This window comes from Capricornis sumatraensis, chromosome 9 (genome assembly GCF_032405125.1).
Source record: "Capricornis sumatraensis isolate serow.1 chromosome 9, serow.2, whole genome shotgun sequence".
Lineage (NCBI taxonomy): Eukaryota > Metazoa > Chordata > Mammalia > Artiodactyla > Bovidae > Capricornis > Capricornis sumatraensis.
Genome location: NC_091077.1, coordinates 34,058,822 through 34,073,907, shown reverse-complemented (window position 1 = coordinate 34,073,907; position 15,086 = coordinate 34,058,822). Strand labels below are relative to the sequence as shown.

General features: G+C 44.6%; 1 protein-coding gene across 1 annotated transcript; it reads left to right on the top strand.

The window, feature by feature from the left end:
* Positions 1 to 8,851: 8,851 nt before the first annotated feature.
* On the top strand, positions 8,852 to 12,452 carry FAM170A (family with sequence similarity 170 member A). The gene is made up of 3 exons (XM_068981030.1): positions 8,852 to 8,921; positions 10,737 to 10,877; positions 11,665 to 12,452. The coding sequence occupies exons 1-3, from the start codon at positions 8,852 to 8,854 to the stop codon at positions 12,450 to 12,452; spliced, it is 999 nt and encodes a 332-aa protein (XP_068837131.1).
* Positions 12,453 to 15,086: the final 2,634 nt, after the last annotated feature.

The following is a 15,086-nucleotide window of genomic DNA, read 5'->3' as shown; positions in this document are numbered from 1 at the left end:
TTGTCCATTCTTTGGAAGAGACACTGAAATCTTGGTCAGATTCTATTAATCTCATTTACTTCCATGAATTGATGTCAAATGGATTAGATTCATGGAGGAGATTTTGAAAACTCTACCAAATGGATTTAGAGGAAGATGGAACTCAATTCATATTAATCCTTTGGCCCAGAGGTTTTTCTGGGCACTAGTCATCATCTGAGTTTGCTTTCTAAGGCAGCTTCCTTTGCTTAAAGTTCATATATAGCAGCTAAGTCTCTGATGGGAAGACATCCTTTACAATTGTGAGTTTTACTCCAATCTCTGGGGTCCTTTATAAATAAACTTAGAATGTTCTTCCCATCCCTAGTTATTTGAACTCTCTGAGTCTTAGCTCAGGTTACTGACAGTATTAATTTCCAGTGGATAAATATGTCTTACATCCTTAATACATTGTTTCACACTGGGGCACCATCTCAGACAGATTTTATCTGTTGCGAATTTATGAGAATGTTGACTATTTATGTTGGTGCGTTTTCACCATCTCTCCAACATCTGCCTCTATACCAGATAGTATTTCTTTTTTCCCCCGTCACTATATTTTCAATGACATTTTAAAAATGGCCTAATTCTTAGCCTGTTTTTCCTTAGTCTTTGCCAAAACTGTGACTGACAGTGATTTAGGTTAAGACACTACTTTTTATGAGATTATTTGCATTTTAATAAAAATCTTTGAAGGGTAAAATATTCAAAGTACTGACTCTCTATGGTTAAATTTTAGGCAGTGTGAAAATAGATTCAGATGGAGATGAAGGGGGTTGAGTGGGTTACACAGGACATGGGATGAACAAGTCTCCCACTTTTGTTCAAACGTATGAACATTGCAAATGAACATCTTTCTTAGCATAAAGAGGTGGCACTTCTGTGCTCATGTGGGAACAAATAAGAGAGGCTACTGGTCAGGACCTACCTTGTTTGGCCTAGAGAGGAAGAAGATCCTCTACTTTGGCAATTTATTTAAGCTTTTAATTTTTGTGGGATAGGGGAAGCTGAATCTAGACTCCGCACCCTGAAAGTGAAAGTTTAGTCCAACTCTTTATGACTTCTTGGGCTGTAGCCCACCAGGCTCCTCTGTCCATGGGATTCTTCAGGCAAGAACACTGGAGTGGGTTGCTAATCCCTTCAGGGGATCTTCCAGACCCAAGGGTCAAACCCAGATCTCCTACATTGCAGGCAGATTCTTTACATTCTAAGCCACCAGGAAAGCCCAACTGACATTGAGTTAAATCTTAGAGACAGAGTTTTGGATGAAGTAGAAAAGAGTAGCTTTATTGCTTTGCCGAGCAAAGAGGAACACAGTGAACTAATGCTCAAAACTGTGTGTCCCCGACTTGGAGGGGGAAGTGAGGAATTTTATAGAAATGATTCAAAGAGGGCATGATCAGCTTGTGGACATTCTTCTGATTGGTTGAGGGGTGAGGTAAGTGGGAGAGAACATCATCAAACTTCTGGTTCCCTGTCTGGGGTTTACATGTTTGTGTCTAGCATACTCTTAACTTCTCCCACCTGGTAGAGATTTAAGTATCTGCAAAACAGCTCAAAAATACTGTTGAATATATCCCTTGAGAGGGAACCAAGACCCTGCCCACGGCTGCACTATTGTTTCTTTTCACTGTTCCTTGCTTGTCTCCTCAACCTCTCCCTTTCCTAATTATCAACTTTTTGAACCTGAAACATATTGGAACTCATATCACATGCTAGTAAAGTAATGTTCAAAATTCTCCAAACCAGGCTTCAACAGCATGTGAACTGAAAACTTCCAGATGTTCAAGCTGGTTTTAGAAAAGGCAGAGGAACCAGAGGTCAAATTGCCAACATCCATTGGATCATAGAAAAAGCAAGAGATTCAGAAAAACATCTACTTCTGCTTCACTGACTATGCTAAAGCCTTTGACTGTGTGGATCACAGCAAGCTGTGGAAAATTCTTAAAGAGATAGGAATACCAGATCACCTTACCTGCCTCCTGAGATATCTGTATGCAGGTCAAGAAGCAACAATTAGAACTGGACATGGAACAACGGACTGGTTCCAAATTGGTAAAGGAGTATGTCAAGGCTGTATATTGTCACCTTGTTTATTTAACTTATATGCAGAGCACATCATGCAAAGTGCCAGAATGGATGAAGCACAAGCTGGAATCAAGATTGCAGGGAGAAATATCAGTAACCTCAGATATGCAGATGATACACCCTTATGGCAGAAAGCAAAGAAGAACTAAAGAGCCTCTTGATGAAAGTGAAAGAGAAGAGTGAAACAATTGGCTTAAAACTCAATATTCAAAAAACAAAGATCTTGGTATCTGGTCCCATCACTTCATGGCAAATGGATGGGGAAACAATGGAAACAGTGACAAACTTTAGTTCGGGTGGCTCCAAAATCACTGCAGATGGTGACTGCAGCCATGAAATTAAAAAACACTTGCTCCTTGGAAGAAAAGCTATGACCAACCTAGACCAGTATATTAAAAAGCAGAGACATTACTTTACCGACAAAATTCCATCTAGTCAAAGCTATGGTTTTTCCAGTAGTCATGTATGGATGTGAGAGTTGGACTGTAAAGAAAGCTGAGCACTGAAAAATTGATGCTTTTGAGCTGTGGTGTTGGAGAAAACTGTTGAGAATCTCTTGGACAGCAAGGAGATCTAACCAGTCAGTCCTAAAGGAAATCAGTCCTGAATATGCATTGGAAGGACTAATGCTGAAACTGAAGCTCCAATACTTTGGCCAGCTGATTCAAAGAACTGACTCACTGGAAAAGACCCTGATGCTGGGAAAATTGAAGGCAGGAAAGAAGGGGATGACAGAGGATGAGATGGTTGGATGGCATCACCGACTAGATAGACATAAGTTTGAGCAAGCTCCAGGAGTTGGTGATGGACAGACAGGGAAGCCTAGTGTGCTGTGGTCCATGGGATCACAATGAGTCAGACATGACTGAGTGACTGAACTAAACTGATTGGAGTTTGGGGAAGGACATGGAAGCTGAATGAAGCCTGTTTCCTGTAATCAAGACAAGGGGGACCCAGAAAGACTTTTTTTGCCCAGGAGTCCCATATGGTCCTGCTCGCTATCATACTTAGTGCAAGAAGCTGTGGAAAATTTGGATATAAGGAATCTTGGCCTCTACCTTCCAAGGGTTCACATCCTATGTTATGAGGAAATCAGACACATCTATTAAGAGTCTCCTCGATTAAAGAGTATGAGAAGAATTATCACAGAGGTACAACTAACATGCTATGAAAATGTATGGTCCATTCTCACCGGGATGTCTGGAAGGGCTTCTTGTAGAAAGGGGGATTTTAGTTGAACTTAGAAACAAGTTGTACTTTGAAAACTTTCACTTTTGAAAGAAATGACTTGAGCAAGGGACTAACCTCTGATTGAAGGCAGGAAGTTTGATGTAGCTGAGTGAAGGCTGGAAGGCAAGTGTTATGTTTAGCTTGGAAAACTCAGTAGGGTCTTCAACCCTGCCGGGTGTTGAATGTTTGGTTGAATATTTTAGATTTTATTCTTCTCATAGTAAGAAGCCATTTAAGATTTGAGCAGGGGAATAATATTCTTAAAGAAAATAACTATGGCTAGGATGCACTGAAGGGGAGGGGAATGACATACTCATTTATCTACAATTTGGGTAAGAGAGGAAAATTGCCTTTAATTCATTGGATGTGCATTGTATCTGCAGGAGCAAAATAAGCAGCGTATCTTAATGCATAAATCTTCCTCCCATGTACACGTTCTTTTTCATCACGGAGCAAATATTTGGCAGCCAAGTCATCTTTAAAGTAATAAGAACAAGGCTATTTGGAATAAATGTTTCAGAACCATTTGTTACTTTGCGCAGACCTATGAGCAAATAGGGACTGAGCTAAAGCATTTAGCCTGTAATGTGGTTCTGCAGGGGCTGCCACACTAGCATATATACTTTTATCTTGGCTAAACTCTAACTGTTGCCACCACTATTACTCAAAGAACTGAAGTGTCAACAAGATCATCAGAAAGCAAAGTGGGAGTCAAGAGTTTTTCTGTCATTGTTTCTTAAAGTCTCAGGAGGATTGTTTCCTTTGTATTCCCTATATTCAGAATAGAAAAGACTCCCAGACATCTAATCTTTGCTGCGGCTGCTAAGTCGCTTCAGTCGTGTCCGACTCTTTGCAACCCCATAGACGGCAGCCCACCAGGCTCCCCTGGCCCTGGGATTCTCCAGGCAAGAACACTGGAGTGGGTTGCCATTTCCTTCTCCAATGCATGAAAGTGAAAAGTGAAAGTGAAGTCACTCAGTCATGTCCAACTCTTCATGACCCCATGGACTACAGCCCTCCAGGCTCCTCCATCCATGGGATTTTCCAGGCAAGAGTACTGGACTGGGGTGCCATTGCCTTCTCCTCTAATCTTTACCAGGTCAAACATTTCAAAAGACAGTGAGACTATTTTCCAGTTGCTTTTCAGTGTAAGTAAGTGTTTTAGGGGCTTCCAAACCCTCCCTCTTAAATCTATTTATAAAAAAGAAACAAAACAAAGAATGAAGTAAATGTAATATTATCCCAACTACATTGTCCTGGTATAAAAATTCTAACAGAGCCTAGTGGAAAAAGGTTCTGAATCATGATCTAAGAGATCTGAGTTCTAGCTCTAATTTTGTGAATGCATAGCTTCACAAAAAGTTATGTCAAGTCTTGTATTCCCTGGTAGCTCAGAGGTTAAAGCATCTGCCTGCAATGCTGGAGACACGGGTTTGATCCCTGGATCTGAAAGATCCCCTGGAGAAGGAAATGGCAACCCACTCCAGTATTCTTGCCTGGAGAATCCCATGGATGGAGGAGCCTGGTAAGCTACAGTCCACGGGGTCACAAAGAGTCAGACACGACTGAGCAACTTCACTTCATTTTATTAGAATTTTACTATATAGTTTCTGTGCTATTCAGTAGTATTGTTCACAATTATTTTTTGCCTAATGAATCTAGAAAATGGGGAGACATACAATAAGATTGGGGTCCACAATTTTGGGTGGACGTGATGTGTGTTACTTTGGGGCCAGAACTCACATTACCAACGTAAGGCTCCAGAATTCTTTCTCTCTACAAAGATGATTGAGAGAGATACCTTTGTCAGCCTGGGTCCAGGAATAAGGACTATGAGGATCAGAATTCCTAGCCAGCTCATAATGGATGACAAGGAGTCGGAAATGAACCTTTGTTTTTTTTTTAAACCACTGAGATTTTGGGGAATTACTTGTTACAATGAAATGATCAAGTTTATTCTGATGGATATGGTCTCCAAAGAATATAACTGGGGTGCATGGGGAAAGCCCCAGGGATATTGAAGGTCTTTTTTTTTTTTAAGTTTTCTGTAGATAAATGTCAGAGATGCTTTGGGGGGAATTGTTCCCTATCACTGAAAATACTGAAATAAAGACTGTACAATCTCTTGAAGGCAGTGCTGTGGGAATGAAGGTGGTTGTGTGATACAATAAGGCATTGATGTCTGATTTTCTATATGTTTGGCATAGAGCTCTGAAAACCTTTGGAATTTCTTAAGTGCTGAGAACAATGAAAATGTCTTTTGTTACGTTAATGAGGTGACTTTTGGAAACCAACTAAGGGTGAAGGCTGGTCCCTAGTGGAGCCAACCAAATGACTAGAGGGTTGAAACTTTCACTCTCACCCCTCTGGGGAGGTCAGAGAGGGCTGGAAGTTGAATGATTCACCAAAAGCAAATGACTTAATCATTCATGTTTATATTATGAAGCCTCCATAATAACCCAAAAGAAGGGGTTTGGACTGCTTCTGAGCTGGTGAACACGTGGAGAACTTGAGGAAAAGGCATGCTCAGAGGCAGGAAAGACTTGGATCCTTTCTCTATGCATCTCTTCCATCTGACTATTCCTGAGTTTACATATATATATATATATATATATATAACATTATATATATATAATTAATAATATGTAGTAAGTAACATGTTTCTCTGAGTTCTGTGACTCCATTTTGTGTGAATGAATCAATGATGCTCAAAGCAACTGAAGCACAGGTGGCAACCTTGATTTGCTACTGGCATCTGAGTGTGTGTGTGCTCTCGTAGGACTGAGCCCTTCTTCTGTGGAGTCTGGCGCTGTCTTTGAGTAGGTAGTGTCAGAACTGAGCTGCATTTGTACAGTTCTCCGTATGCGGTCCTCACTTGGTGGTATGGGGAACCCCCCGACCCTCCACACTGGACTTGGAACTATAGCTGACTCTGGAACACTGTGGGTTTGAATTTGTGTGTTTGAATCCACCTATAGGTGGATTTTTTTTCAGTAAATACACATCTTTAGAGTCAACCAAACATAAATCAAGTTTCTATCTGAGGTTGGTTGAATCTGTGGATGTGAAACTTGTAAATACGAAGGGATCAACCTGACAGTACTTGAACTCGCTGGTCAATCTTAACTTCATTAAAAATGGGACAACTTTTCTACTTTCTGTTGCAAAGCAATAGGATAGTACACAGCATCACTTACAAAATAAGCTTGTAGTAACGTGAAATTGCATCTAAATCTAATTAATTCTTTAGCTCTGACTGTTTATAAGGAAAATTAGGTAAAAGGGAGCATCTTAAATAACATCACAGAAATATGGTCAATAGACTTCTGTGGAAAATTCTATAGGATAAATTACTTAGTTTCTTCAATAAATCAGTGCCAAAAACAGGAGGGAGAGCTGCTGTAGACTAACAGACTCATCGGCCAGTTGCAACATGTGGACCGTGTTTAAATTTTGATTTCAATGGACCATGTATAAAAAAGACATTTTAACCCGGTTGGAGGAAATTGAGTATGGCTTGGTTATTGTGCTAAGAAGAAATGATGATTAAATTTGGGGGGTGAGATAATGATGTTGTTGTTATGTTAGAAACAAGTTCTTATCTGTTAGAGATAAATACTATTACATTTAAGGAGAAATGACATAATGTCTGAGATTTGCATTAAAATAGAACTCTTCCCCCACCCTACCCAAACTCCTGAACTAAAATAAATGAGCAGAAAGCTAAGTGTGAGAATGAGTTGTGTGTGTATGTGTGTCAGAACAAGAATGGCAGAATATTAATAATTGTTGAAACTGAGTGATGTGTAAACGGCGCTGCATTCCTACTATATCATTCTTTTTACTTTGTGTATCTTTAAAAATTCCTACCACAAAAAATAATTAAAAGAAAAAATCCATGTCCCGTCTTTTCTTGGGATCCAGCGAGAAACAGGAAGATTCACTCATCAGCAAACCCTCACGAGGCTGCCGTTGTCCTCTCTTCACTGTCTTCATTGCCGGACGCTTTCAGTCATTCCACAATGCCCTTTCTAACGGGGGCCCGCCTCAGTCGCCAGGGTGTTCCTAATGAAAGCAGTGACTTCTGGGAGTCCACCCATCCACGTGTGCCAGCACTCCCACTGGATCCTGGCCAACACCTCGAAATGCGGTGTATCCTAATTCTAGAGTGGAGTCAGGAGGATCCAGATGGATTGCCACTTTTAACTGGTATAAATTACAGCCCACAAGCAGAGGTGTGCAAGAAATAGTATTACCATTTTTTTTTACAACTCCATTTAATTTGTATCTTAAGCCTTGATCCTGCTGGTGTCCATTTTGGATTTCCATCCATCCCTATTTGGAAGTCATACAGGGCCAAGGTTTTGAGGGAGGGGCCGGAAGCATGGTCATTGTTGACTGGAGCACGCAGTGTAGTGAAGACATCCATTGGCTCGAACGCCTTGCCTCCTTTAGGTTTGGTAGCTCCTGTGCCATGTGGGCCTCCCTTGTGGCTCAGCGGTAAAGAATCTACCTGCCAATGCAGGAGACCCAGGTTCTGTCTCTGGATCAGGAAGATACCCTGGAAAAGGAAATAGTAACCTGGTCCAGTATTCTTGCCCGGAAAATCCCATGGATAGGGAGCCTAGCAGTCTGTAGTCCATGGGGTCAAAAAGAGGCAGACATGACCGAGCAGCTGAGCAGGCATGAGCCAGGTGTGGGACAGATTGCCATGATTCTGCCTGTATGCACACTACAGCCATCTCCTTCTAGAATTTTTGCCCCACCTACCCCTCCAACCACACTTGAGAGGCCTTTTCTCCTCCAGGATCCACAGGCGTCCCTCTCTGACTTAATTAGCGCCTTTCAACACTCCAAGAGGGAAACAAGACAGTATGTAATTTCAAAAACCTGCTTCTGTTACATTTCTGCTCAAGTATCTTCTCTTTTCCGTGGTGTTTGGGATTTCAGAAATAAAAGCCAAGGTCATCAGCATGCCATTGCTGCTACACCCTGCCCTGTTCTTCCACTGGTCAGCAAACACAGGCTCTGCTACCCACTTGAATGCAGAAGGGAAAGACTGAAATAAAGGGAGAAAGAAAAAAAAATAAACAGGAACAGATTAACATCTCAAAATATCCTGCTACATTTGAAAGATGTGAGAGTTGAATTCATGGGCGAGGTTCTACTGGGAAAAAGGAATTGTTCTTGAAAATGAGGTCTGTGCTGTTGCAGAGACAGCCTGGCCCCTAGGTCCACAGAATGCTCTGATGTCATCACTGAGGTCAGAGAATCCTGCTGTGGGCCCGACGACCTTTGAACTTTAACAGCCCTGTGCTGTGGAGAGCACTGGGCAGTGCTGCTGCTTTAAGTGGTCCGAGTTCTTCAGCCACTTCGGAGACTCGACTGCTTTTACTCGATTTAATTATCAAGTCATTTCAGTGGGTCTCTGGAGAGCCAAGAAGGGCCAACCTGTAGCGAAGAGGAGGAGCTGGACGTGTGGCATCTTCTTCTAGGGGGTCTTCTAGTTGGGACGATGAAAAGGCGACAAAAGAGGAAACACCTGGAAAATGAAGAGTCCCAGGAGACTGCCGAGAAGGGAGGAGGTATGTGGGGGCAACTTCTCTGGGGCACAAGGGTTTCTGCCAACCTGAGCCTTCTCTAGGAAGGGGGTACTGAGAACCTGTTACATATGAAGCAGGGAGCAAGATACCATCACAGTCTTGGTGATGTTGCTGTATCCATCTCGGGGGAGGTCCCCGCGGTGTGAGATGACACAGAAAGGCCAGATGCCCCAGGCAGATGGGAGGTCAGTCCTGCTGGTTTGAGCACTCTCCAGGGGCTACAGGCCTAGGGCTTCGTGGCACTCACAGAGGCTGTATCCTGCCTGTGCAGCCCTAGACATGCAGCTTTTCTCAATCTTCAAGTTCTTTCTACTTCTCTTTGCTTTTTCCCTGGGGTCACGAGCTAGGGGACGTGAAGGATGCTGAGGCAGACCCATGGGTTACTTGGCCCCTTTTACCAAAGAGGAAAGAGAAGCCCCATGAGCTGAAGGCCTTGTTGAAAAATATCTCAGGCAGTGGAATGCTCTTTAAAAGGAGGTTGTTCGTCTAGGGATGGTCCTATAGAAAACATGGAGGTTTTATTTATTCAACAGGAAGAATTTCCTGAAGGAGATCAAGGGAGAGGGGAAGGGCCTTCCAGGACCTGAGACCACAGCGGTGGGGGTGAGAAATGTTGTTAGAGTCCTATGGGGAGGTCTGAGAGCCACGGCTACAGGGTGCCTGCGTGCATTAAGTGTAGGTGAGTAGTCACCCTTGGAGAGGGGGTGGGCACGTGAGAAAGTGGGGCAGAATGGGGCCCACCCCAGAGTTCCAGCTGGAGGCCTAGGCCCCAGATTAGAGCAACACCTCCTACCGGGCCCAGGGCCCTGGCAACTGTAGGGTGGGACTTGGGAGCAGGCAGCAGCTGGGACAGGATGGGGAAAGCAATGATTACCCTGCCCTTTACACATCAGAATATTTCTGTGTGTGGTGGAGGAAAGAGTGGGGAGAATGGGGATAGGGTGCTTATCAGATATAAAGTCTGCATGGTAAAGTTCTTGTCACCCTGCCGGGACCTGGGTGACCCTCAGCATGTGTAAGGGGTGTTTCATGATGCAGTCACTCATACTCATATACACTGATGTAGCAGAAATATCACACACCTCCACACATAAACTCCTTATTAAACCACACATTGAAAATCGGGTGTCCTGTATTTTTGTTTGCTAACTCTGGCACCCGCTGATGTATTATGTACTGATTATAATTATTTTTATATAATTATATTTATATAATTTTATTTTTATATAATTTATATTTTTGTTTAGTGTCTGTCTTCCCCTACAAGAATGCTCAGCTTTACCAGATACCAGAATAATGGAATAGTGCCAGATACATAGTGACTGCTCACTGGATCTTATTGAATGAATGAATAAACACAAGCCATAAGTGCAAGCCACACCATGTAATGAGGAAGAGTTACATGTCCCATAATTCCTGAATTGTAAACAGAAACCATGCACACAAATGCCACAGACACAGATGCACACGTTTGCACTGTGCTTACCATACTGACTCCACACTTATCACAGACTTAGCTAATCCACATCACTCATATTTCTATATACTTACAGTCGCCTCTCAGACCTACATCCCCCCAAATACACCAACAGAATACTTACTGATTTTTAATTGAATTCTAGAGTATATACCAGGAAACATGCTCCAAACCATGTGTATTCACTGCAAACCATACACTACAAACCATGTGTAGTCACTAACATGTGTCAGACACTTTGTAAATATTTGTTGGAGAGACGACTGATGAGCAAACATGTCCACACCACTCTCTCTCTCAGCCTCTAATTTCTCTCCCAGGAATCTCAAAATCACAAGAGGATCCCCCTCAGCTAGGATGCACTGCAGTGGCCCGAGTCTGCTCCCAAGGGTCAGGGGAGGTCTCTTCTGCTTCTGAATACTTCTCCTGTGTTTCTTCTCCACGCAAGCTCATCTATGGTGGTAAGGGTATGGGAATCCTTGAGTGTAGGGGTGCTTGGCTCTGGAGCAGCGACACATAGATCCCAACAAGGCTGAGCAGAAACCCAGGGTTTTCAGAGGTGGTCAGGGCCTTGTGGAGGAGCCTGGGGAGGACATCTGAGCTTTAGGAGGGCGTGGACCAAGCTCAGTGTGGGGGTGTATGAGTCTTGGTCCCATCATGGTGGGGAAATTAAGGAGAGGGGCTAAAGAGGTCTGGGCTTGAAGTGGAGGGCAGAGGGATCAGGTTTAGCATCTTCAGAGGGACATGTAGGCTTGTCTTTGCCTTTGTTTCCAGAGAAGGACAGAGTTCTTGAGCTCGGCCCAAGGGCAGGACCATGCCACTCAGGTCCACACACCTCCCACGTGCATCTGCTCTCCACTCAGCCATTCTCAGCCCAGACACCAACCCCGAGCAGGCGATTCCCCAGGGCCCTCCTCCTGTACCACAGCCCACCTCCCACAAGTAACACATTGATGATATTCCCCAACTCACCTGCTCCTTGTGAACATACCCACCAGCATCCCTCACATACCACAGCATGCCCCTGCACCACACTCTACACCCCTGCACACAGATATGGCTCCAGTATCTGCTTCCCCACCCACAGATGAAGAACCCACAGATGCCAACACATACCCGACCCCATTCTATGACCAACAAACTCCAAGCTCATGACACAACTATGTCATGCAGATGTCCCTCCCCACAGCACCCTCAGCTCCTGGAAGGACCCATACATGTTCTTATGTTTCTAATTTCCTTTCCCAGGAGTCTGGAAGTTGCATCGAGACAGTCCCCAGCCTAGAGCACCCCTAGCCCATCTTCAAGAACAAGGGGAGATAGCTCCCCTGTCACCACGTGTCTCCTTCTCCTCCCCTTCATCCTACAAGACCTGTGCAACCTCTCTACATATGAACAAAGAAAAGAGGGGCATGAAAATATACTACATGCGGGTACAAATGAAAAAGGGTGTTGCTGTCTCCTGGGAGGCAGAGAAACCCTCGGAGTCGCTAGAAAAGCAGCCGAGGATGGAGGAAGTGACCCTTCCTGAGGACGTGTGGGTGGGGACTCCCCCCTCGGACGTGTCCACCAGAAACCTCCTGTCTGACAGCGAGCCCAGCGGGGAGGAGAAAGAGCACGAGGAGAGGGCTGAGTCCGACAGCCCCGTCCCAGGGTCACCCGCCGTCGAGGAGAGACCCCGGGCCAGGACACCCGACTGGCTGGTGACCATGGAGACTGGCTTCCGGTGCATGGCCTGCTGCCGGGTCTTCCCCAGCCTGGAGGTCCTGCAGGAACACGTGCAGAATGGTATCCGCGAGGGCTTCAGCTGCCACGTCTTTCATCTCACCATGGCCCAGCTGACAGGCAACGTGGAACCAGAGAACACCCCTGAGGAGGAGGTGGAGGACGAGGAGGAGGTCGAGGACGGGGAGGACGAGGAGCAGAAGGAGAAGGAGAATGAGGAGCAGCATCCTGCGGGGGAAGATGTCAGCTTGAGGAGACCCTGGAGCCAGTGTCCAGGCTGTGTGTTCCATTCTCCCAAGGACCGGAAGTGAGCAGGGGCCAGGGCTGCAGTGGGAGCTATGTCTTCTCCAGTCTTGTCTCTCCATCCTGGCTCAGAAGGGAGAAGTGGGGCTTTCTCACCTCAGGGGTCAACCGAAGGGGGTAACTGGGCTCCTTGCTTTTGGCCCACGCATTTTAATAAAGTCATGACTGTAAGAGAGAATTTATCCTGCGCTTTTCAGCTTCCCTTGGAAGTTCTCTTTAACTCAACATCTCTTAACTCAACTCAACATCTCTCTTGATTTCCACACAGCAACTGATAATTCACGGGCCAGAAGATCCTGGAAGATGGTGTGGCCTTCTCTCAGGAGAGGTGAGACCTGAGGCCGGCACGGTCTTCTGAGCCTATGTCACGAGGGCCCAGAGGAATATAAGGGAAGGGGCCGAGGAGATGCTCTGGGTTACCTGATGGCTCTGCAGTCTCATCACCTTGGGGCCCATGCAACACTTGGGAGGGATTGACCTGTTGATTTGGACAAGAAGGTGGAGTTTTGATTTTGATTTTGATTGAGTTCTCTCAGGGTCTCCATGACTGACTTCGACTCTAAGAGGATGTACTGCCAGCTGCTCGTCTTGGTAGAGAGAGCTAGGAGTGGTCTGGAAAGAACTGGGGCCTCGCAAGACCCACAGTTTGAGGTCTTGAGAGCCTGTGACCTGAGCCAGGACCTCACCCTGACCACTGTACCTAGCCTTCTGGGACAGAGGAGAATGGGAGAGGGAATCATATGGAAATGAGGTCCCCTGAGGTCTGGAAATATATTCTAGAACCTTCATTGTTTGATCAGTTCAGTCACTCAGTCATGTCTGACTCTTTGTGACCCCATGGACTGCAGCACACCAGGCTTCCCTGTCCATCACCAACTCCCAGAGCTTACTCAAACTCATTTCCATTGAGTCAGTGATGCCATCCAACCATCATTGTGTGATAGTTGACCTGGAGTCAGACTCTGTGGTGTGTGTGGCTGTTGAGCTTCAAGGCAGAAGTGAAGGGTAACTCAACCAGCAGAGCTCCTGGTGCTTCTTGTCTCTTCCTGTCCTGCCTGATTTGTTTTGTCCCTTCCAGAGAGAAGAAAGGACTCTAGAGAGAGTAGCAGACAGAATGCCAGTGGTCTGAAGGAGGATGAAGGGGCTGGCATTCAGTCCAACATCATATGACAGTATAAACATGATATGTAATAAAGGGTGTTTCCCAAACCTTCCCTGGGTATTTTATTTAATTACATTTATCTACCTATGTGTCCATCCATCAGTCATCTACATCTATATCTCTAGTGGTTTGTTTGTAAACAAGGTTTCACACAAGCACCGAAGACATCCACCAGTCTTTTCCAGAAGCAGCAGTCCCCAAGCTCCCAGGGTTGATGAGGGTTCTGCGTGACTAGTTTTCGAGGACTGGATGCCATATTTCACATGAAAACATGGCCTACCACACTGAGTTCAGGTAAAGTCACTGGGAAGTGGCAGGTGCTGTGGGAACTGTGTCCAGTGGGTCATGATTGAAAATGCTGTGACCAGTATTTCAGAGGATGGAGGGTGGTGTATGTGTCTTCAGGGCTGGCTTGGGAGAGAGACTGGCATGGTTTCACAATGAATCACTGGGACAGAGGAGGAATTTCTCAGTCTTGAAGCTATTGATGGAACAGTTTCCTCCTGAGATGTAAGACATTATTATAGTGCTGAAAGAGGGGCCATCTGACCTCCATGAGGAATTTGGAGAAGAGATCACCATGTTAGAAATCTAAGCCAATTCTGATGCATTTCATTTTCTAAATAAATTCTTATCCTAGCCTCTCAAGGTTTTGACTGCATCACCTCTGAACTGTGTCTTCTCATCACTGCTACCATCCACTGGAGTCAAAGGCTCTGGGAGGCACTGAAGACTCATTTTGACATATGATCCATGGTCTTTAAGGTAAGGGAGGAATAATGTATCTTCCTCATCTGGGTAAGAGGCCAAAATCAGGTTTTGGTAGGACTGATAGAAGGAAATCATTTTGCAGTTCAGAGATTTTTGTCAGTTTAAGCAGAATACTTCAGGAAGCAACAGTTAGAACTGGACATGGAACAACAGACTGGTTCCAAATAGGAAAAGGAGTACGTCAAGGCTGTATATTGTCACCCTGCTTGTTTAACTTCTATGCAGAGTACATCATGAGAAAAGCTGGACTGGAAGAAACAAGCTGGAATCAAGATTGCCGGAAGAAATATCAATAACCTCAGATATGCAGATGACACCACCCTTATGGCAGAAAGTGAAGAGGAGCTAAAAAGCCTCTTGATGAAAGTGAAAGAGGAAAGTGAAAAAGTTGGCTTAAAGCTCAACATTCAGAAAATGAAGATCATGGCATCTGGTCCCATGACTTCATGGGAAATAGGTGGGGAAACAGTGGAAAGAGTGTCAGACTTTATTTTTTGGGGCTCAAAATCACTGCAGATGGTGATTGCAGTCATGAAATTAAAAGATGCTTACTCCTTGAAAGGAAAGCAATGACGAACCTAGACAGTATATTCAAAAGCAGAGACATCACTTTGCTTACAAAGGTCCATATAGTCAAAGCTATAATTTTTCCAACAGTCATGTGTGGATGTGAGATTTGGACCATAAAGAAGGCTGAGAGCCAAAGAAT